Source organism: Myripristis murdjan, chromosome 10 (genome assembly GCF_902150065.1).
Source record: "Myripristis murdjan chromosome 10, fMyrMur1.1, whole genome shotgun sequence".
NCBI classification, from domain to species: domain Eukaryota; kingdom Metazoa; phylum Chordata; class Actinopteri; order Holocentriformes; family Holocentridae; genus Myripristis; species Myripristis murdjan.
The window spans coordinates 16,960,097-16,982,495 of NC_043989.1; the positions used below are offsets into that span (position 1 = coordinate 16,960,097).

Genomic DNA, 22,399 nt, shown 5'->3' on the forward strand with positions numbered 1-22,399 from the left:
CATAAATAACATTTTCTGAAAGCTTTAGTTTTTAAAAATTTTTTTCCTCATCCTGATCCCCAGCTGAATTCAAACACAAAGACAAAATCATTCTGTTTCTGCAAGACTTCAGGCAGCACAGCAACTCTGTGGGTAGCCCTGTCACCTCACAGCAAGAAAAATACAATAGGAGTGGAGTGGAGTTTGCATGTTTGAGTTTCTTCCCAGAGTCCAGAGACATACAGGACAGGCAAGCTGATGAATCTAAATTGCCTATAGGTGTGTATACCTACGCTTATGTTACTGCTATGGTGGACTGGCAACATGTCCAAGATGTGTCCCTGCCCTCCGCCCAATGCATTCTGGGACAAGATCCAGTCTCCCACAGCCCTTAATAGGAACTGGTTATGGGAAATGGATGGACAGAGGGATGCTGTAGAACTCTTTTAATCTATCCTAGTTTTACATTCCAAATCAGATAAGCCAACTTATAATAGTTTTCAACTGATTTTCAACTCAAAACAAAGTGAATTGATGTAATGCAGTGGTTATTCTTTGTGTGAGGGCCCGGCAGTGTCAGACAGTTTTGCAATAAATCACCCAGACCTCCACTCTGTACACACTGTGACTCACACGGTCAGCCAGTCACTCGCTCACACACTTGCTAAATCAGTTTATCAAGCAAGCAAGAGAAACAATGCCTGTGGCATGACTGTGCCTTGGATGAGGCTGCCTTAGTGGACATTTGACATTCCTCTGGCACAGCATCACAGGTCTATAGTTCTCACATATCAGCTTTCTTTGCTCAGATAATACAATGTGACTGGACTCAAATAGTTTATTCCCTGATTATTGTGCTGGCCAGCATTACCACCAATTACACATACCTGCGCTGATCCAAACTCATGCCTCAATGCATCTGAGATACAAAGTACCACATTTAATAAAATGTACAGGCTTCTTGGTGTGTTTTACAAATAGACTCCACTTACACTCAGTCTATCTCTCTATCTCCCTCACTTTCTCTCTCACCCTCTCTCACACACACAAGCATTAATCTCTCCACAGAGAAGCACTCTGGTTGATTGTCGACAAATGACTCAACAGGTTTGATTGAAGAGCCTAGGATGTTTCACCGTAGATAGTCTGATAATTAAGTGTGTGTGTGTGTGTGTGTGTGTGTGTGTGTGTGTGTGTGTGTGTGGAAACACAGGGAAACAAAGGTGAGACAATGCTACACAAGGTTACCTCCAAAGTAACATCAGGATAGACTATTGTAAAGGCATCAACTTAAAGTCGCTAACGTGACATTCATGTTCTCTTTGTTTATCTGTCAAAATTAGAACAGTGTATGTGAAAAGTGACCAGCGTTGTCACGGTAAGCTTGCATTACACTACTTGGCACTGAGCAAGCAGTCGGATTAGTCTGTTGAGTCTCAGATTTCGCTGGTTCCACTTCCCAGCGAAGCAGTCTCGCAGGCAGAATGCCAGGATCCCCGAGGAGGCTCCAGCCATTCACCCTGTGCCACTGAGAGGACATCAGAACAGGAAGAAACACATTAATTTAAAAAAAAAAAAAAAAGAAAAAAAGAAGAAAAAAAGTTCATGCAGAGCTTGGCACCCTGCCCAATATGGTCAGAGGTGGAGTCGTTTAAGCCATATCCCGCAAGTACTTTTGGCCGGCAGAGGTCTTTGTTACAGGTACAGCCTATTTATCCTGTTTGATTGTAAGTGCACACAGTACGCACACACACACACACACACACACACACACACACACACACACACAGAAACACAGACAGTCACTGACCTCATGAAGCGGTCTGATAAAGCTGTTAGGCAGTAAAGGCAACATTTTGAGCTTGAGCCAGCTCCTCATTCATGCTGCCGCCCACAGAGTGAAGTTAGATGGCTAAAGATACTGTATATCCCACACACCACAGGTTCTTAGAATGGAAAAACAATCCTCCATGTGAATAAAGAGTTGCAGTCAGAGCTGAACTAAAATGGCTCAGTATGATCCGCTGAAACTAAACCTGCAGGATTGACACACTGTAATATCACCAGTCTTGGCTAACCCGGATTTAAAATAATCCAAATGTGAGATTGCAATTACAGAGAATGTAAATCCATGTACTCCTACCTGCCATGTGCACATTGCTAAAATATAAGCTCTGCAAATCTGTCTCATTTTATGTAAGACAATTTTATGATGTTACAGGGTTACAAAAGGCCTCACCCACTTATCTTACCATCAATTCACTGATAGGACATTGAACATGGAATAATGGACACTTGTTTCTGTCCTGTGAAAGCTGCTGATGTAATTTCACAATAATAATCTTTTGTCTCCATGCACGAAGAAAATAATCAATGTCACCACTTTTTGCCAGTCCTGAACACTAAAATCAATAACAACGAGGTTGTTATCTTGTCTGTTTCGGAAATATTCAGTGATCACTTAAGATGCTGGGGGAAAAAACAAAAAACAAAAAACTACAGTTTATCTCTCACACACTAGTTTTGCTGGTTTTACAGTCACAGACATTCACCTGATTTGAAGGCATCATCACCTCATTGATCTCATTTAAAATTAATTCAATTTTTCATCTAAAATCACATGAATACAGATCTCAAATTGAAAATTTTCTGCCAAAGTTGTGCAGAGTAACTTTCACCCCTGTGATAGAGAAAAACTCGACTGTAGGCGGTCTGACAAAAGGTGATATAATGCACCTACCCGCTCTCTCCAGCAGGCTACCCCTCAGTGACCTTGTTTTTCTGAAAGAGGACGATAAACAGTGCAGCACCAACCCATATTTCCCTGTGCAGGGACGATAGAGAGCATGGCTCTGTGGGATGTTGGCATGGTTAATAACTCTACCTCTGTCGGTGAAACTCTTGAAACTTATTGAACTTGATGAACTCTCTTAGTAGCTGAACGGGGGTCATGAGGTATTATGTGTTCCTCTGTGAAAATTTATGCAACCTAGAGCTACACAAGGACCAGCCCTGATCATCATGTGAATAAACAGGGAAACAGGCACTCCTTTATCCTCACTGATGATAAGGGGATTTAACAATTAATCAACAACGTTCTCAGCAGAATGAAGAGCCAACTTCCACCATTTCATAAGGGGTGAAATATACATTATGCACTACAGTGTGCAAAAGGATGGAGAGCCATTCTGTAATTGGATTGCACACACTTGTCAAATGTATCATATGAAGGACACGGATGTGATATGAGGGAAAATAATTCAAAGTGGCATGTGTAAAGCGATTTTTATCATATTTTCATATTCTGGATGCGGCACACATGTGTGAGAGAGAAAGAGAATGAGCAAGCGAGAGAAGGAGTGTATACTACTTATGCCCTAAAAACACAACACCGCTCTCCACTATAAGCATGATTGCAGAGATAATAAAATTCCACTTCATCTTATTCATTTTATGGCAAGCAGGAATCAATATCAGTGGAGGAACTGTTTGAAGATAGACATTAAGACATGAAAAAGGGTGAACACGACACGCTGCTGCTACAGTGTAACACTCAAGATCAAGAACAGCACTGTTAACATTACTTGAGCAGAATCACGATGGCAGATTGAATAGGAGTCACATACTCTGAGTTTACAGTTAATTGACTGACTGAAATAATCTGCTTCACTCCTCTTCAAGTAATTGAGGTCATTCAAACTTGTGTACATTAACAGCCACTTTGACAGCAGCCTCTTTTCCGCAGTCAGGCCAGTTCTGCATACAGACAGTAATCGCTCCAGTGGCATTTCCTGGGCACAGTTTGGCATGGAACGACTACAAACCATGCCATGCGCTCTTCTTTGCACAGTCAGCTAACCATGCTCAGTGCAGCCAAACTATTCTGGTCTTATGTAGGTGGTAAGTGACTGGTTTCACATTCAAGTCACATTTGTGAGTCCACATTGGGGTCAACAACCTACCCTCACTGATGTCTTTCCTCATCCTTTGCTAAGAGTTGCTTACATCCCCTGAAAGTGCAGCTCAAGGTCGGTGCTTTAAAATAACTTATACACCCTTATGCAACTGTACATATAGCTCTAGATCCTCCATTTCGTCAGCCGAGAGAATGAAATGCGACAACGATTGACGCATTACATGTACAGGATTCCACCGCTGACCAGCTGAGTCACTGCTGTCGTCACTGTAGTTGCTCTAAGGTACCTCCGAGTCCTAATTTGAGCAGTGCAACAGATGGAAGAAGAAACCATACTCGAGTCCGAAATGGCACGGAACAGCACAATGCAGCCATGGTAACCTTTTCACACCAACTGTGGAGAAGAGGCTTTAGTTTCTCAACCTCTGACATGAGGCCCTAAAGCCAGTCTTCTACAACCGAGCCTGCCACTTGATTATATTGAGAAGCATCTTCTGTTGTGATTCTGTATTCCATCTCATAGGAGCTAAGCACAGTAGAGAATAATAGTAATTACTCACTTGGCTTTTCACCTTGACGTTATTGTTAATGCCAATAATTAAATAAGCATAAATGTGGTCTGGCATTAATGATTTTATCTGTGCATGTGCATGTTATATCAGAAAAGTAATAATAGCTTTTTCATTCTCAGAAAAAATGTTGTGCACAAATGCTGCACATTCTCTATTTTCAAAATATGATCATACATTCTAAAGGGAAGACACACACACACACACATACATACACACCAAATACACTTCGAGAAAAGCTACCAAAAAATAAATAAATAAATAAACACTTCAGTTTGATGGTACAAGCAAACAAATCTGCAGATACTGCGGATGCTGTGATTCAAGGTGCTGATTCCACTTTATATTATTTGGTCTTTCTTTTCCATTTCACCCTCCCATCATCTCTCTTTGTCTCTCTTTCTCTCTCAAACACACACACACACACACACACACACACACACACTCACAAAATATCACTTTCTCCTTTCCTTTCCCTTTTCTTGCTTTCCAACTCTCAGATGGGAAGATGAGATCATCACAGTGATTTCATTCCAGCTGTTACAGTCCAGGATATCTGGGAGGCCTTCCAGTGCAGAACCAGAGATCACAGGCCCATACAGAGCCTCCTGCCCAGCCATGTAATCCTCAACAGCTGCACAACATCTTGTCATATCACTTCAGCGAGAACACCAGGCGTAATCAATTAAACGTGAATTTGTACTGAAAATGTGCAGATGTGCCAGACATAGTCAGTGCTCCTGATGTAATATTTTTACTTGGATCAGGCTGATTGCATAAGCGGTCAAAATAGAGATTTTTAACTGTGCAGTGTTTCTTTAGAATTGCTTTCAACTGGTTAGGCAGATTTTCATTTCGAAAGGAAACTGAAAGCGGGAACAGCAGACTGCATCACAAACCAACACTTGTAATCTTGTAGGGGCACCTAGTGGCCAAATATGAGTACTACATGAGGAATTTCCCTCGCTCTGTTTCACAGAGTTAACATGAGCAGTTTAGAAAAATGCTGAAGTGACCTACTCCAATCATTAATTAAACTCTTTGAACTCAATTAAATTTAATATCAGTTCATATGATAACAGCAAATTACACTTACAGCAACAGCCATGTTACAGTGGGTTTCTTGTATGTCTGCAAAGGGACATCTTTATTTGTCCTTACGCTGACATGAAGCCACAGCTGCCTGTCACATGGACTCATCCACATAACCTCAAATATTTCACAGCCTAACAACTACATAGTCATTTAATTTATTACCGAGTCTTAGGAGTAAAAAGCATGTTCCTAAAAGCAAGTGAGAGAAGCTTCCAATCAGTTGAGATAATTTAATATCTTGGATGATAATCAACATCCACACATCCCATGTTCCATACCCATGCACAAGGGAACTGGAGCCTGTCCCAGCATGCACTGGGAGTTAAAGCAGGGAGACGCTGTTTTAGAGTCATCAACAGAAAGGACCAAGGTCAAAATTCAAACCCAGGAAATGTTGTGAGGGGGCAGTTCTAACCACTAAGCCATGGTACTACCTGATAATCATTTCCAAAATTTTCTTGAATCAAGTGGCAATATCTTGAGCTGTGATCCTGTGAGCTGGCACTTGTTGGGTGGGACTGCACTTCTAAAAGTGATATGATTTCTTCAGTTCCATGTTCATCTGTTTACGTTAAGACTTAACTGGTTCAAGGTTCTTTCCATTTTCATTTCTAGAACATGGGTATTTGTTTGTAATTTTTTTAAATGGACAATAATTCATACAAGTGAAATTTTCTCACCATTAGCAGAAAGACAAACACACATGCACATGATGTCCTTGCAGCAAAAAGGGAACAGGGAACATATAGAAACTATTATGGGATTGTCTTCTGCTCTTGATGACTGATTTCTAAAGTAAAACCAGCAACAAATAGAACTGCCACAGGTCAAAGTACTGATAAAGTACCGATACCGAGAGTTTCATCAAATCATACTGACCCTTGCTTTTTTATTCACTTTTTCCAGTCTCTCTTGACCTTTTGCCTTTGTTACAGAGAGGAAAATTTATGGCTTAGGTGACATACAGCATACAGTAAAAAAAAAAAAAAAAAATACAGGCTGGAATGCTTCTGTGCCTTTTTCCATCCAGATCCTGTTAAATATAATGGACTAGGATTGTTAGGCGAGTTGTTTTAGATCATGGTAACAAACTCCAACATCTCACTGAGGCTCTTCATGTGTCCTTCCCTTGGCTGCCTTATACCATAACGACATAGGCAAAGCTGGGTAGACAGAAGTGAGAGATAAATCCAGTACACTCCTACATCTGATCTCGACCTGCAATTGACAAAACTGAGTGCAATTAAACTTGTCGTACTTGACACAACAGAGTTTGGAACCACCGTGACCTCCAGAAGCTGATTAAAAGAAACACACGGGTATAAAATAAAAATGAAAAAAAAAAAAAAAAATGAACCTCGGGGCTGTTTTTCATCCTTCTAATATCTAAAAAAGAAAAACATCTGCTGAAGAAATACAAGTACATGGCAAGACATTTTAACATTTAATAGCTAGACTGGGTATGTGTTGCAGATATCCGTAATTCAATTCTCCCTAGTCAAAAAGCACATTTCAGATATCCACAATGATATTCTTCCCAGGCCGAATGACATCATTTTTTTCCATTCATGTGTACGGGGTTTCTCATTACAGATATTTAAAATTCCCCTCAATTCAAGATATTACATTGTCCTTATGTCAACTTTTAACTAGTCAGAATGACATTGTAAATACCTTGAACTGGAATTATGACTAGTCAGACTTAAATGATAGATATCTGAAACTGGAATTAAGACTAGAATAATTCAGTTGTACATATCTGTTATGACAATTCCCATGGACATGAATGGCAAAAGTCATGTCATCTGCCCCAGGAAGACCGACATTGTGGATATCTCTGTCGTTTTGACTAGTCAGAATGACATTAAGGATATCTTGAATGAAAATTCTGACAATGTAGCGAGGACTAGTCAAAATGACGTTGATATCAGTAATAATAATTCCAGATTGTCAAACATAGGTATTAAATATCAAAACAGGTTGCCATACAAGTGCAGTACATTCCCTGTTCATACCAGGGTGAACTGCAGGGCTTTGTTGACATATTGCTTTAATGATAGTGAGGTCATCAGAAAGAGGGAAACCGCAACTGATATACAGGTGACAGGTTACATAAGACATCAAGTATATTTAGGCCTACGATAATGTATGGTATTCTGAAAATTAATGAAAATTAATGAACGCCCCTCCACTCAGATCCTTGAGCGATCTCTTTGCAGGTATCTCTTTGCCACTTGCCATAAAAGTACAGTACATCCCCTTGTAATACCAGGGTGAAGTCTAGGGCTTTGTTGACTTATTACTCAATGATACTGTAGTAAGGCCATCAAAAAGAAGAAAAATGCAACTGTGTTAACATGAGAGGTTACATAAGATCAAGGGAATTTACGATAATATATGGTATTCAGACCATTAATGCATTCGTATCTCCATTCAGATCCCTGAGGAGATATCTATTTGCCTTTTAACTGAGTTTTCTTCTGCTGTTTGCTATTGTTATTATTACAATAAATAAATCTGCTATACAATATGTCTATGTTATCATGTTGCCAATTTTCCAAGGGGAGCAGGGCATGAGCAAGGAGAAGGAGAGGCAGCTCTCAAGGAGAGAGGTGAGTTAGCTTATTACCCAGAGTGTAGAAACCTTAAGAGCTGGCTCATTACACTATGAGTCATACTGTATGAACACAGAGGGGTGACATATTCATGGAAATATACGACAATATATCAATATCCAAATATCAAGTGCTTAATATTTTATCCTTGTTTTTATTTCTTTATATTGATTTTATATTGTTCTTATGGTATGATTTATTGTGATTTTAATGATCATTTGTTATTATTTTTAGTATCACAATTGATATTTAGATTTTTACATTCTGTCGCTATTCTGTATCTTATCCTTGTATATTATTGTATAGATCCAGTTCTTGAGAAGCACCAAGCCTTGCTCTCAGAACAAGTTGCTTCCTCTTTGAAGTCTGTCATATGAGCCGGTCTGCTGGACTGGACTTTTCCTCAAGACACAGGGTTTCCAGTTCTAGGAGAGATGAGGAAAATGGAAACCTAATACACACTGTGCTTCATAACTTCCAATAAAAGTTCAACAATAGATCGAGTGAATACGGCCATGGAAGCTTTTTGACACCATTCTGATATTCAGGAAACAGCTATTGAATTTGTGTGTGTGTGTGTGTGTGTGTGTGTGTGTGTGTGTGTGTGTGTGTGTGTGTGCTGATTTACCATTTACTTTTTTGTTCTCCAGCATCACATGCTTCACACCTTATTTCATGTATTTTTATCTACTGTGAACTGTATTTTTCCCCACAGTTTTTTTTTTCATGTATAAACAGTCATCATCAAACCCATTCCTACTTTAAACAGCTGCTAATTCACATTTAATTTGACCTTCCTGTATAACTGCCTTTGTCTTTGCAACTGACTTAGACATTTCAAAGTAACAACCCTATTTGTTCTTTTTTTTCCATCCTGTGTGTTAACTAGGCTACTACTTGTGTCCTGCATTGTTTTCTTCCCCTCAGTGTTCCAGATCATGTCTCCAATTTGTTAGCAGTCCACACTCATCCTCAACACTGTAAATGAAAAAGAAAAAAAAAATAAATAAGCCCATCATTACCACAACACTGGCCTCAAATGATGGCACATGAAGTTTTTCTCTACTTGAAACTGAACAGCACAATGTGACATAAGCAAATGTCACTGCTTGTCTTTCCCACAAACATAACAAAAACCGTCTGTTTTCTTTTTACGCAAGTGTGACTGGATCCTAAAAATGTATTGAAAGACTGACAGGTACTGCGTTCATTGAAACTATTTTTTCATTGATTTATTTATTTCCTTTAAAGATAGTTAGGCCAGGAATATGTCATATTCCAGACTTACCTCACTGCCTTTCACTTTCCCTGTCAGCCTTCACTGACGACTGTATGCTGTATGTTGTCATCAGGAACAATAGTACAGACAGGAGTATCCAGACACACCAGGTAAAACTAGTTTCACAGTCAGATTTTTCCCAGCATTAATCATACTTAATGCCAGGTTTTTATAGTATTTACATTTTTTAAAAAATACAAAATTGATCAATCATGGAAAACAATTTGCTGCTTCACGTATATACAGTATCAGTAAGTGTGGTTTAATCTTTTCATATACTGTGTAAAAACTAGACACAGTAGGCAGATACTTCCTACTTTTGGGGAACTGGCTTATGCTCATGGGCTTTTACCTAATTGTCTGACAGACAAATAGAAGTGTCTGTCGTCAGTCACAGAATGAATGGGCTGTGTTTTGCTGCTCGGTTACAACATACAAGAAGAAACTAGAAAAACCTCCTCCACTAACCAGTCAACCAGCAGTTTACATCCATGTCTGTCCAGAATATCTGTAGTGTAAACTTTGAAAGGATTTAATTAAAGAAAAAAGTTTCTGCAGCAGGAAAAAAAAAAATCCCGTTTGTCTTTTTGTAGATGTTTCAGTGACAAAGGTGCATGTCTACCATTTATGCTTTGAAATTGTATGCAGCCTGTAATGTAAAATTAACAGTTATTTGATAATGAGGCTAAAACAGATTGGTGAAACTGACTGCTGTGCAGCTAAGCCTCTTTAAAATGGTTCAAGCTTAGTTGTGCACTCCTTTTGCCCATGAATTTGTTGTGCATTTTATGATGAGTATCATAATGGCATTTTGTGTTAAACTCCTTGTGCATTGTATTCACCTGCTTGCAGATTAGCCACATGACTTTATCTGACCCTTGAGTTACAACAAAGTTCAGTAAGTGTTGCTCCATTTCTCCTGAAACTTCCTTTTCTCCTTTCTGACACTCAGTTTTTTTTTTTTTTGCACAATAAAATAACATAAAATAAAATAAAACTCAGGACTTAATTTTCATCAAATAGATTTTTCCAGTGGGCTTTTTTCTTCAATTTAAGAAGGCCTCTTTAGCCTTCATTAAATTAAATCCTTCAAATGGTTCTTTTATCTAAAACTCAGGCTGGGGCTGGATCTGGCTGCCAGCTACAGTATGTAATGTATCCTGCTACCGCAAGACAACTGGAGCTGGGCATGTTGCCATCACTGTAGCAAAAGGCATTTTATCTGACCACTGGGGAGATTGTCTTCTGAGATAACAGTGCGATACTGTCACCTGCTGGATTTTTTTTTTTTTTTTTAATAAACTTACTGCTTGCAAAAGATCCATCTGAGAGAGTTAAAAGTGAACAACCAATTAACAACCAAACTAGCCCACATATTAAATCTAATTATTAATGTTAAACACTGTTCTGGTTGTATTTAGGTTCTTATATCCTTTCTTTTGCCCTAAGCAAAAACGGGATATGTGGGACATGGTGGGCTGTCAGCCTGTATATTATGGTATATAAACCCCATAATATTGTTGAGTTTGGTAACCGGTTACTGTATACACTTTTCTATGGAGTCACTTAAAACAAGGCGCCACTACCACAGCAAAAACTACAAAATGTAAGACTGTGTCTGATTAATCCTATAATATTCCTATAGTGATTTATAGTTCGACTGTAATCTTTAAATATCCTCAGCTATTTATAGTGTTTCTGTGGCACTCTACCACTAGACTACAATTATTCTTATAATATTCCTAGAGGAACGTAGTTATTCATACAGTTTATTATCGAGTTATTATGAGTCTGATCAAATGGGAAATGTAGCGCTCCCACGTTTTTGCACTCCAACACGTCAGAGAGGCCAGCTTGATGTCATGGGTATAATATGGTCAGAGTCCAGCGGCATTTCGGACTCGGTGTGGTCTTAAATGTCATGCCAACCCGTTCAGGTGTGTGTGTGTAATTGCAGAAGTTCCTGAAGAAAATGAAAATGAAAGGGGAAGGGTAGAGCAGAACAATCCTTTATCTTGAATCATGCCCTCCAACCTGAAAGTAAACAAACAGGTGCATTGTTACCGTTGTGAGAAGTTACACATCAGATCAATACGGCTTTCGGGAGCCCACCCAAAATGTTCCCTAGGTGTTTCGGGGGTGGGCTGAAACAAACTTGGCTCGGCGCTGTAACACACGGTGGAAGTGAAAACGGTGCCACATGTGGCGGAATACCTCCGCAAGGTTTATCCACGAGTTTGTTTACAATGGTTAGAAAGCGAACCTCTTCCTGTCTGGACTTTTTTGGGCTGGGGATTTTTGTGAGTGTTTGCCTGAGACTTTTGTTACTGCATAGTATAAAGCTCTGCCAGACTCAACAGCAATCCATTCATGGTGTTGGATTTTAATGAGAAGGTAAGGTCACTGAGGAGTGTCTCTTTTGTGTACTGGTTACCATTTTATTCTGCCTTATCAACCATGAAAATGCAGATGTCTAATAAATGCATGTTGTAAATATTATGCAGCTAATTAAATTATTTTAGGTAGGATAAATCAATATTGTATGTGGGCGTGCGTGCGTGTCTGCATGAATTTATGTCAAATACAAATGCATGAGCCAAAAATCTGGATTTTACCTGTGTTGTTTATTCGTTCAGGCGTTATTTTTGGTTACTATCTCTTCCGGTATTTGGCGCATGGGTGTAGTTTCACATCATTTACCTGATCACTAGTGGTGAGATAGAGATGAAGAGGGTGATAAGGTGCCGATATTTTCTATAACTGTCACATCAGGTACAATTTAGTTTTGCTGTAATTATTCCATTACAGCAATATGCTTGATAGTCTTTTTTCCCCCCATTATTAATCAGTATAAAACGCATGTGGACGATCACTACGAGCTTACTTAGGCTCTTCTGGGCTTTTTTCATTGATAGTAGTCCCTGCACTAAATTTATCCTACATCTGTGGCATGTCTTGCATGTCAGTTCAAATTCATGTGATTCTATCTCTGTCTCTTTTTATCACTTTTTCTCTCTGTGTCATTCAGATGCGAATCTTGATCATCAGCATCATCTTTGCTCTGCTGCAACAAGGCAATGGCCAAAACCCCAAGGCCCACTGGACCCTCCTGCCAAACAGTAGGTTTGATCATTATGACCACACCGCACTTACTCCAAGCACAATGTGAATAAATTAGTCATCTTAAATTTGTGTTTGTGTGTGTGTGTGTCCTGCTAGTCCTGGTCCTGCAGGTGAATGGTGCTTTAGGTCAGCATCCTCTGACCTGCTTGGAGTCGGCAGAGGAGGTGATGAGGAGAGACGATAAGGGTCAAGAGATCATTTGGAAAAAGAACGGAGTGGAGGAAGATCAGAGAGGCAATATGTACTTGGTGGAGCTGGAGGAGAGCTTGGGAGGAGGCAACTACACCTGTCACAACAAGGATGGATCGCTCCTCAATCACACCGTGGTCCTGATCCAAGAGGACAAAACCAAGACGAGGAAAATCCTAGTGAAATCTGACCAAGGTACAAACTGACTTGAATTATCACACCATCCTCCACCAAGCACTGTCAAACTCTTCTTTACCATGTGTCGTGTGTGCTTATAAGTGACATATTCATATATGTATTTTTAGAGGACTACTTAATATGCTCAACTCAGAATTACAACGGAGAGTTCCACTGCTCTTGGACCTGGCATCCTGGTCGCGTGGGGAAAGTTGCTTTTATCAGAGTTCAGCGGTAAGCTCAAACACCTGGGAGATGCTTTTTTTATTTTACACACCAGTAATAACACAATGCTCAGAATCAAGCCAAACTCGTACCGTAATGTGTAAAAAGCAGTGAGTTGGAGTGACTTCTGTAAAATCTGCCCCATAAACAGGAACAATAGAAACCACTTTTGTGTCATTTAAAGGTCAAAACTTATGACTGGGATTTAGAGCACATATTACAGATATTGCATAACTACATTCTGTGGTATAACCTTTGGTCCACTTTTACAATAGCAATACCTTAAACAGGATGATATATAAATACCTATATCTATATCTTATTGGCAAATCCTGTTACAAATTCTGGGCTGGACAAGAAGGGACACCTACAACCAAATCAGTCTGTCTTTAGAATTAAAAGAGCAAATCAAAATTAAACCATCATAAGCCAGGATGTATTTTCTGGTGTTTATGCAGTGGCTCTAGTGATGATGAGAGCACCCCGTGCTCTGTGGACACCAGCGGTCAGCAGTGGACATGTTCGTCACCTCAGGGCGACATCAGCTGCTCAGTGGACGGCAGCAGGATGTCCTGCCGGGACAAGCAGCACTGCCCCTACGCCGAGGAGGCCCAGCATATCAACATCAATGTCTACTTCAAGACTAATCACTTCCTGGTGGAGAACTACTCGAAGTATTTCTACCTGTCAGAGATAGGTAAGGAATGACCAGTAGCTCAAAAAGCTGTTGTTGTTTTTTTGTATGCTTTATTCTCTCAAACTTGATAAGACATCATCTTGTACCTCTTACGTTTTCCACGTGTGGCAAGATGAAAATAGTAAAGATGCTGTCTTTTTTCGGTTGCCTTCTTTTTTCTACTTCTCTTTTTCTCTCTGTCATTTTCTCTCTGTTTCTTGCTCATGCCCGGCACAGTGAAACCCGACAAGGTGAAGATCAGTAAAGTCAATGGAACAACTCTAGAGTGGAGTTACCCGAGCTCTTGGAACAGCCCCTACTCCTACTTCCCCCTCACCTTTCAGATTGCACAGATCAGGAGGGGCTGCAAAAAGTGTAGCAATTCGTGCACACACTCCAAAGCTGTAACGGTGAGAACAACACCCACTGGATGTCATGTTCTGTGTCTTTTGAGTGGGCTCGTAGAGATAAAAATATGTTTGTTATGGCTTTGTAAAGACATTAAGTTCAATGGTATGACGACTGTTTAATTATTTTCTTCTTACATTCATTCAGTCCTTCTGTCAAGAAAATAAGCTGCCTTTTACCATTCTAAATGTTGCATAATTTATGTTTTTGGTTTAAATTTTTGGAAGTACATTTCAAAGCTAAAAAGTAAAGAAAAAAATTACATATCTCTGGTTCAAACCGATGGAAAGAGTCCATGTTACAAATTGCACCGTGTATGCTTTGCAGTTTATATGCAGACTGACATTTTGTCCTATCTTTGTTTTTTTGTTTTTCCCAAGACCATGCTGGTTAACTCCACAGGCAGCTGCCAGGTTAACATCAAGCCCAAAGTGGAGATTGTTTGCATCCGAGCCAAAGATGCTCTCTGTAACTCACATTGGAGCGAGTGGAGTCACATCAGGTGAGTGGCATATACTCGATGAATCAAGTACACGTTGGGTTTATTGGTGGACCTCAACCAGAAAAGTTTGTGTCATGTTCAGCGAGGTTTGCTGATAGAGAAAGACAATGCTAGTTTGTGGTCATATTATAAGGGGAAGTTAGAAAATCTGACTTCAACTAATTTCATTGTTTTTGTGTCCCTTTACAGAAAAGACAAGAATGAAAGAAAACACCACAAAAACAAAGGACAAGCTTCTCAGTAAAAATGTAATCCTGACACTGGACATCTCTTGAAATAATATTTATATGCTTTTTTTTTATTTGCAATCTTATTTATACGCATTCGTTATCTATGGTGCCTTTATATTTGTAATATTTAACAATTTTAAATGAGAATAACTGAATGAAGAACATAAAATGTGACATCGAATGTTCATTGACAATACACATATTTTTGACAAAAGATCATGTGTTCGCCTCTGTATGAAAAACTATTTTTTTCACATCAAAACTTAAAAGACTATGTATGGTTCCACATGTAGCCTAAAACATTGCATTAAAACAAAGCACTCTATGGACAGTAGCTTACACATCCACAGTTGTGAAATGCATTATGAATACCTGGAAGAAATTCCTTTCTTTAGTCAGTGATACGCCCCTGTGACCTGAGAAAACTGGTGCAGTTCCTTTTGCCTTGCATGACAATAAACACTAACACAGGGATATGTTTTTTATGCACTTTGTTTAGTATTATCATGGCCAGGGTTAACAATACTTGTCATTCTGAAGCTGATCTGCCTTTCTGGCAATTGGCAACCCCAAGCACACGATTTTATTTCCAATGTAACCAGTTTTAGTTAAAAAAAAAAAAAAAAAAAAAAATTACCTTAAGTTCAGTGTGCAATATTTCTAAAATATTGCTACAAGATCCAGTTTGCAAATGTTATCATGAATGGACAAATGTCTGAAGCTTCCTGCGATCCTTTAAAAAGAACTGTCCTGCACTTTAATGTTGTGTGTTTCATTTTATGTGAGAATGTGTCTTGTACTAGCTACAGATAAATCAGCTATAATAGCTGTCTATGTTCTTAATGTTAAATTATGATATCCATCTTAACACAAAACAGAAAATATTATATTTTGCAGAGCTGAAAGGTGCAAAAAAAAAGTATTGATTGCAAGATGGAGACTCCATACACTTGTCTAACCTCATTATATCTGGATGTTTGAACTGTGCAAATCAGTTAATTAGGCCTCTACACCATTTCTGTTTTCAAATCAGCACTTAAAATGATGAATACAATTTCTACAGATATGATTCTAAAAGTTTATCGGGACAGTCAAATCATAAGTATGTTGGGGAAAGTCGGCACAGAGGATGAGGAATTGAAACTATCAATGAAACATTAATGTTGGATTCTCTTAGATTTACATTTGTGTGAAATGTGAAGTTGCTACATCAAAACAGTATTGACCGTAAGTTTGTGCTTTTCGTTCATTCGTACTTTATGAAAATAAAAAGAAATAAATATTGCGTCATAAAAAATGATGTTGGAGCAATAGTTGTAACTCATAATCCTATAACGCTGGAGTTTTTTGATAGCCTTTCTAACTAAACTGTCACCCAACCAGGACCTTTGTAAAAACCCATAATTGCAGCACCGGCATGTGATCTGTGTTAGTGTTGTAGACTTTTAATGAATTCCATGATCCCTAAGGTGTTTCATGCTTTGTGAGGTACGTCCCTAAGATAGAGTGCGTGTCATTATTAAACATGTAGGCCAGTGAAGATGAATGAAGGGATCAGGTCACTGTGCTGAATCTTCTTTTCCCACTGGTATTAGCCTCAGTTCCCTGAAATGAAATGCCTTTGAAGCTGGGAGTGTGAGGTCTAAACACCAGCACTTCTTTACAAGTGTTCCTTTTTTTTCCCCCATAGCTGTTTCTATTTGACCAACAAGACCAGTACATTCATTCAGTCATCAGTTATCCAGGGTTTTTCCGCCTTTTCCCCTCACTTAGTAATGACGGTGTGGGTGGCCGTGGAAAGTCTCCACACACGTGGTGCAACAAATCGTAGAACATTTCCTTATCTTTGAAGTTATGATTCAGTCTGGTGTTCGAGATTTGATAGTTATGGTTATGATTGAAACCGAAAACTGAAAATATGGTACAGGTGTTACATGCTGCCATTTGTCGCACACTGAAAGAGACACAATTTTGCATCTTAACATTGCTTCACACAGAACAATGCTGATTAACTCCATCTGTGAGACACAATATTACAGTAAACAAAATGTTGTGAGTGATGTGACCACACAGATGACTCATTAAACTAAAATGAAAAAGTTTTCAACCAATGTCCTGCCTTGTGATTCCTCTCAAACAGACTCCTTGTTACATGGATCTGTGTGTTGAAGGTTTAGTGTACAATATTTTCATCAGGAACTGAGCATTAAACCTCAGAGGGAGCTCATCTGTTTGCTGCTGTCAGTCACTGGTAGCATCTCTAGTATCAAACCTTTTCTTCTGACAACAGAGGATTATCTGGCCTCCTGAGCCTTGAGGCAAGACAGTATTAAGGATGTTGGGGGTTTGATTACACGTCATGTGCCCCTACCCAACAGGATTTTGAAACAGAAGACTGCCAACACTCCAGCTGCCAGAGTAAAATCTTGACATTTTACATTTCTGTAAACCACAGACACACTGAAATATTTACATTTTGGAACAACTTATCAGGTTGAACGCTGAACATTACCTAACGTTAGCTTTAGCCATTTTTGTTAAAATCTTTGGTCAGCTACTTTAGCTTTCGTTAGCTTTGTTAGCACATTGACTGACAATAGCTAATATTATCTTACCTTTAGCCACTCTTGTTAAGGTTAGGAAAAGGTCATGGTTAAGGTTAGGAAAAGGTTCGGAAAAGGTCATGGCTAAGGTTTGGAAGCATTAACTAACATTGACATTAATGTTTGGTAATGTTGGCAACATAAAAATGAACTTTAACATGGGAATCAAACTCCAGACTCCCCAGTGAAAGTAATGTCTTTGACTCACATGATGTGACGTGGTCATGGACTCCACCACATTGCCCATAACTGGAAATGTTCATATGACATGTATTTTTGGTGCAGAACATCTTTCTGTTAGTAATGATGACTAATGAATTTAAAAAGTGGAATTTTAAAAAATCCTTACATACAGTATGTGTTGTATAATTTTCTTTGTGCGGGAAAAAGAACATCATAATGCAACATCCAGGCAGGTTAAAAAAGTCCAATACAGTACCAGCAAAATTAAAACAAAAGCAAAGTTATAACCAAAATTCCATGTCACATGTAAGAAATTCCCAGCCAGAATAAACCATAGATCTAGCCTTGTAGATATATTGGTAAGTGACTTGGCTGGTCAGGAGACTGTGGTGACCATCTTCTTCACTTCCCTGTTAAGAAAAGCAGAAGAGCTTTGGTGATGTAAGCATTTTTGGAGGAGACATGCCTGAAATGTTACCTCTGGTACTCATGACATTTTGATTTTTAGTTGGTTTCTTTTTGCACCACACACTTGTCACACTATTGGGAAAATTTTAACTTTTGTCCTCCAGCCCCCCCACCGATACAAAGTCAAAGTTAAGTGAAGTGCAAATCACATCTATGAGCTGTAAGATACACCATTTTAGGTATTATTTAATTTTCTCTTTAAGTAGCCTCGAAGGTGGAAAAAAAATCCTCCATATTGTACAACAATGGCACAAAAATATTCTGTATTTGCCGGTTGCAACACGTCATTAAAGCTACGTCACACTTATATTGAGTGACATATTCAAACCCACAATTCTATTGTTTTCTGGCGCCTCCATTAACTCAAACAGAAAACTTCTAGATGTCTTGTGCATCATTTTATTCACTCATTTCCCAGTGATTCAGCAGGGCATATTTGGGAACTTCGGTAATCTTGGGATCACCACTAGAATTTTAAATGAATTTCTGTGGATTTGAACAAAACTCAGCCGTGCAGCAATGACAAACGCACCAGTGGAAGCAGAAGATTTGTGAGAATTTGAAATTTCAATTCATTTAAATCAGTGTTTCCCCTCAAAAGTGAAATGAAATAAAATAATAGAAGTTGCTTAAATATGTTAATCTGTGCAATCAATGCAAGATTATCTGTATGCTGGGTTTTGATTGCAATGGAATTCAATGTTTAATAGGATAAATAGTACCACTTCCTATGATGATGTATGATTCTGTAGGTTTGAGAGACTTCTGCTGGCCATAATAGGCAACAATCCCCATTTAACCACAGAAACCTCGTCATGCCAAGACTCAAAATAAATAACAGTGGACACTGAAGCAGCTGCAGTTCATGTGCATGTGTTTTCAAGTCTTCTGGGCCTCTGCATGCTTAGATTGCCACAAAAAGTGCACAATTAAGTTGAACTGAACTGAACCACATTCACATAATGTTGTACATGAACCTACCATGGCACATACGGATGAAAAAATAAGTGAACAAAAATATAAATAAGTAGGTCGGTAGATGGGAGAGCAAAAAAATAAGTGAAAGAGATGCTGATGAAATTAAGGAACGGTACACAGCCAGCGTTAGTGTTGCAGTCAGCCATGGCCTTGGCTGCCATCCTCCCGCTGTAATGTTCCACTGTGCGAGCCATGCAGTTCCCCAGAGGAACAACATGATATCTCTGGAACAGCATTCCGTACACCTCTGATTAACATATGTCAATGGGTGCAAATGAAATCTGAGTGTTAGTATTTACAGATCAAATTACTAATTAAACAGGGTGTTTTGCAGAGTTATCTGCATATCGAAGCAACGTATTTACAGGCAAAACATACCCATATTTAGTATACTGGTGTTTTCCCAGATAGTTTTGGCATTTATGTGTTTAGTTGAGCCTTGTTATCTCCTTGGCAGCTGACAGTGATTTGCCTGTGGTCCAGATGCAGCCAGTTTCCAACTCAAGCTCTCTGTCAACCTGAAAAAAAGCGGTCCCAGGAATCTCATCTTTTCACTCTGGTTTGCATGGAGCTACAGAGGGAGAAGTGGGAAGGCACTCTCAACCAATATCAACCTTAAAAGAAGATATTTCAATAAATAATCTGCATTCACGGTTACATTATACAAATTACAGTGCAGTACAGCTGAATTAAAATATGATAAGTTCTCAAAAGGAGAGCCGCACAGAATGCATAGTTCTGCCACTCGGCCTGTGCATTAAGATGAACATGACTGTTACTTGTCCCAACATGCAGGGGAATATGAACACATAAGGCAAGAAGTTAAAGTCAAGTGTACTCAAATATTTCAAGTATCCTACACCATGAAAAAAAATCTTAAACTGAATCCATTTCTTTTAAAAATCCGGATTTCTGTCTTATCTTGTCGATAAATTATATGTGGAACTACCCAAAACCCCAACTCTGATAAATTCACAATCTCATTGTCCTTACTTTAATTGTTGAGCTGTGGCTGTTGGTCCTAATAGGCACAGAAGAACAGTCTGTTTTGTTCAGATGGCATTTTCCCCAAAAACTATTTACAATGCAAGTGCCATTGCAAATATACAAAATATGTTCGGAAGTAAAATAGAGTTGTCCTGGAATTTAAATTGAGCCTATTTAATCATGCTGTGTCTCTTAATGTCCACTAGATGGCAACATTGTACCAAATAGAGTGAGCCTCTCTCCTGACTCTCTCCTGGTGCTAGATAAGTCCTCCAATGACCTGAGAAAAGTGGGAGAGGTGCTTTTTATAAACTGTCAAAGATGTGTTGCACAGAGAAAGGAAATTGAATATCACTGACAATTATTTATATCTAAGGAGAACTCATTTCCCGATGACTTCATCCCTAACACTGTCACCAATACAATTTCCCGCCAAGTTACTGTCACGAAAAATGTTCACTTGCGTGTTTTTTGTCACTATGTTGGCCCGGAAACCTTGTTATTATACACAGTAACATTTTCCTATGTGTTAGTATCTAGGGAATTAAACACCTATGACTGCAGATCTGAATGGTTAAAACCCCTATATTCAGAGCATATTGTCAGACATAAGGCTCATTCTCATAAGCATATGCCTGATTTTTACAGCTACTCTTTTTATGAGTCTTCAATTCAATCAGGCCATTATTATCATCAGCCCAACCTTTTGATTTACGAGAACATCTGGTGGTTATACAGGATGGTAGCGCCTACAACTAACCTCTCCAGATCACAATTAATTCAAAATGTCTAATAGAGTTACACCGCACAGAAATCTTTAATAGCATTCCCATATGTTTAGATGTGGACAGTGGAGCACTATGTTGACACACACACACACACACACACAGGTTACACGCGCGCGCGCACACACGCACACACTTTCACATCGTTTGCATGTGGTACGAATTCCGCTGTGAGTGTAATAGCTGGAGATATTTTGCAAACCGTGTGTCATGGGTGCCATGGAGTTAGTAAATCACAGTATTAACATGGCTGGATCATCCGGCCCCAACTGACATCTCTGTTTTTGGATACTGAGATGGTGATATTTGGGCTAACAGCCCGTGATGGTGCTGGGGGATATAAATACACGCCACCCCCAGGGGCCTGGGCTCTTAGCTCTGCCCTGCATGCCGACCAAGGCAGACAGATCATGGCAAGAGAGCCGGCCACAATCAAACAAATGTGCTGAAGGATAGATCTGAACGTGTGGGTTTGTATGTGTGTGTATGTGTGTCTTTCTGTCTCTGTCTGTCCGTATATCTGTCTCCTGTGTGCGTGCATGTGTGTGTGCACGCGTAAAAGTGGGTGTAAGAGTGTGAGAGAGACATTTTGTCTCACGTTGCTTTTAGTTGTCACTATTTATCGTATCGTGTATTCACATGGTGCGGGGTTCACATTTCTCTTCCCACAGCAAGAGTCATAAATAAACAGCTATAGACAATGATTAGATGATTGGATGGGGTCTAACCTTGACCGGTTATGGCATTTGTGAAACTCTGAAATTGCAAGATCCTTATTGTCTCAAACTATATGGCATCAGTCCTGCACATTGGATGATAATATGACAGAAGAGGTTTCATTCCAAAATTAGTTATCTATTTCGTTGTCTTACTTACTGAAATATTCTTAAAATGGAGGCAAAACTCACTGTAGATTATTCCCTTTACAAACAATAACATGGTACAGAATTTTACAAAAAAAAAATGTATTTTTATGAGCTATGACAACCAGTAAACAGTTTGTTTGTTTTTTTCACAAAGTATATAGTGAACGCCTTAAATTGTCAGCTGTGCATAAGAACGCGCATACTCCAGATAGCCACATTTCAACAACACTGGATTAAATCTTAATTTTCAGAAATGCTTTCCCCAATATAAATGACTTTGTCATTCTTTCCATTTCATTATAATGAACCAAAGAACACTGATTGAACAGATGGCCCTAAAACAATTCAATCTGACAATTTAAAATTACTCTGTAATCATTGGGGGAAACCAGGGATGATGGGGAACATGGGGAGAACTGTTAACATCCTCAATTTCTCCAAGCTGGAGCATGGCTACAATCATGTAATTGATATTGTTCATGCATATGTGAGCCCTGTATGCAGTTTCATGGCTGTGTTAACAACCATGCAAATTGTATACATTTT

General features: G+C 39.1%; 1 protein-coding gene across 1 annotated transcript; it reads left to right on the forward strand.

Annotated features, from left to right (window-relative positions):
- Positions 1–11,813: 11,813 nt before the first annotated feature.
- il12ba (interleukin 12Ba) lies at positions 11,814–15,018 on the forward strand. The gene is made up of 8 exons (XM_030062220.1): positions 11,814–11,847; positions 12,482–12,572; positions 12,673–12,960; positions 13,071–13,176; positions 13,626–13,864; positions 14,081–14,253; positions 14,632–14,753; positions 14,943–15,018. Exons 1-8 carry the CDS (start codon positions 11,824–11,826, stop codon positions 14,995–14,997), a joined length of 1,098 nt encoding a protein of 365 aa, XP_029918080.1. The 5' UTR covers positions 11,814–11,823; the 3' UTR covers positions 14,998–15,018.
- Positions 15,019–22,399: the final 7,381 nt, after the last annotated feature.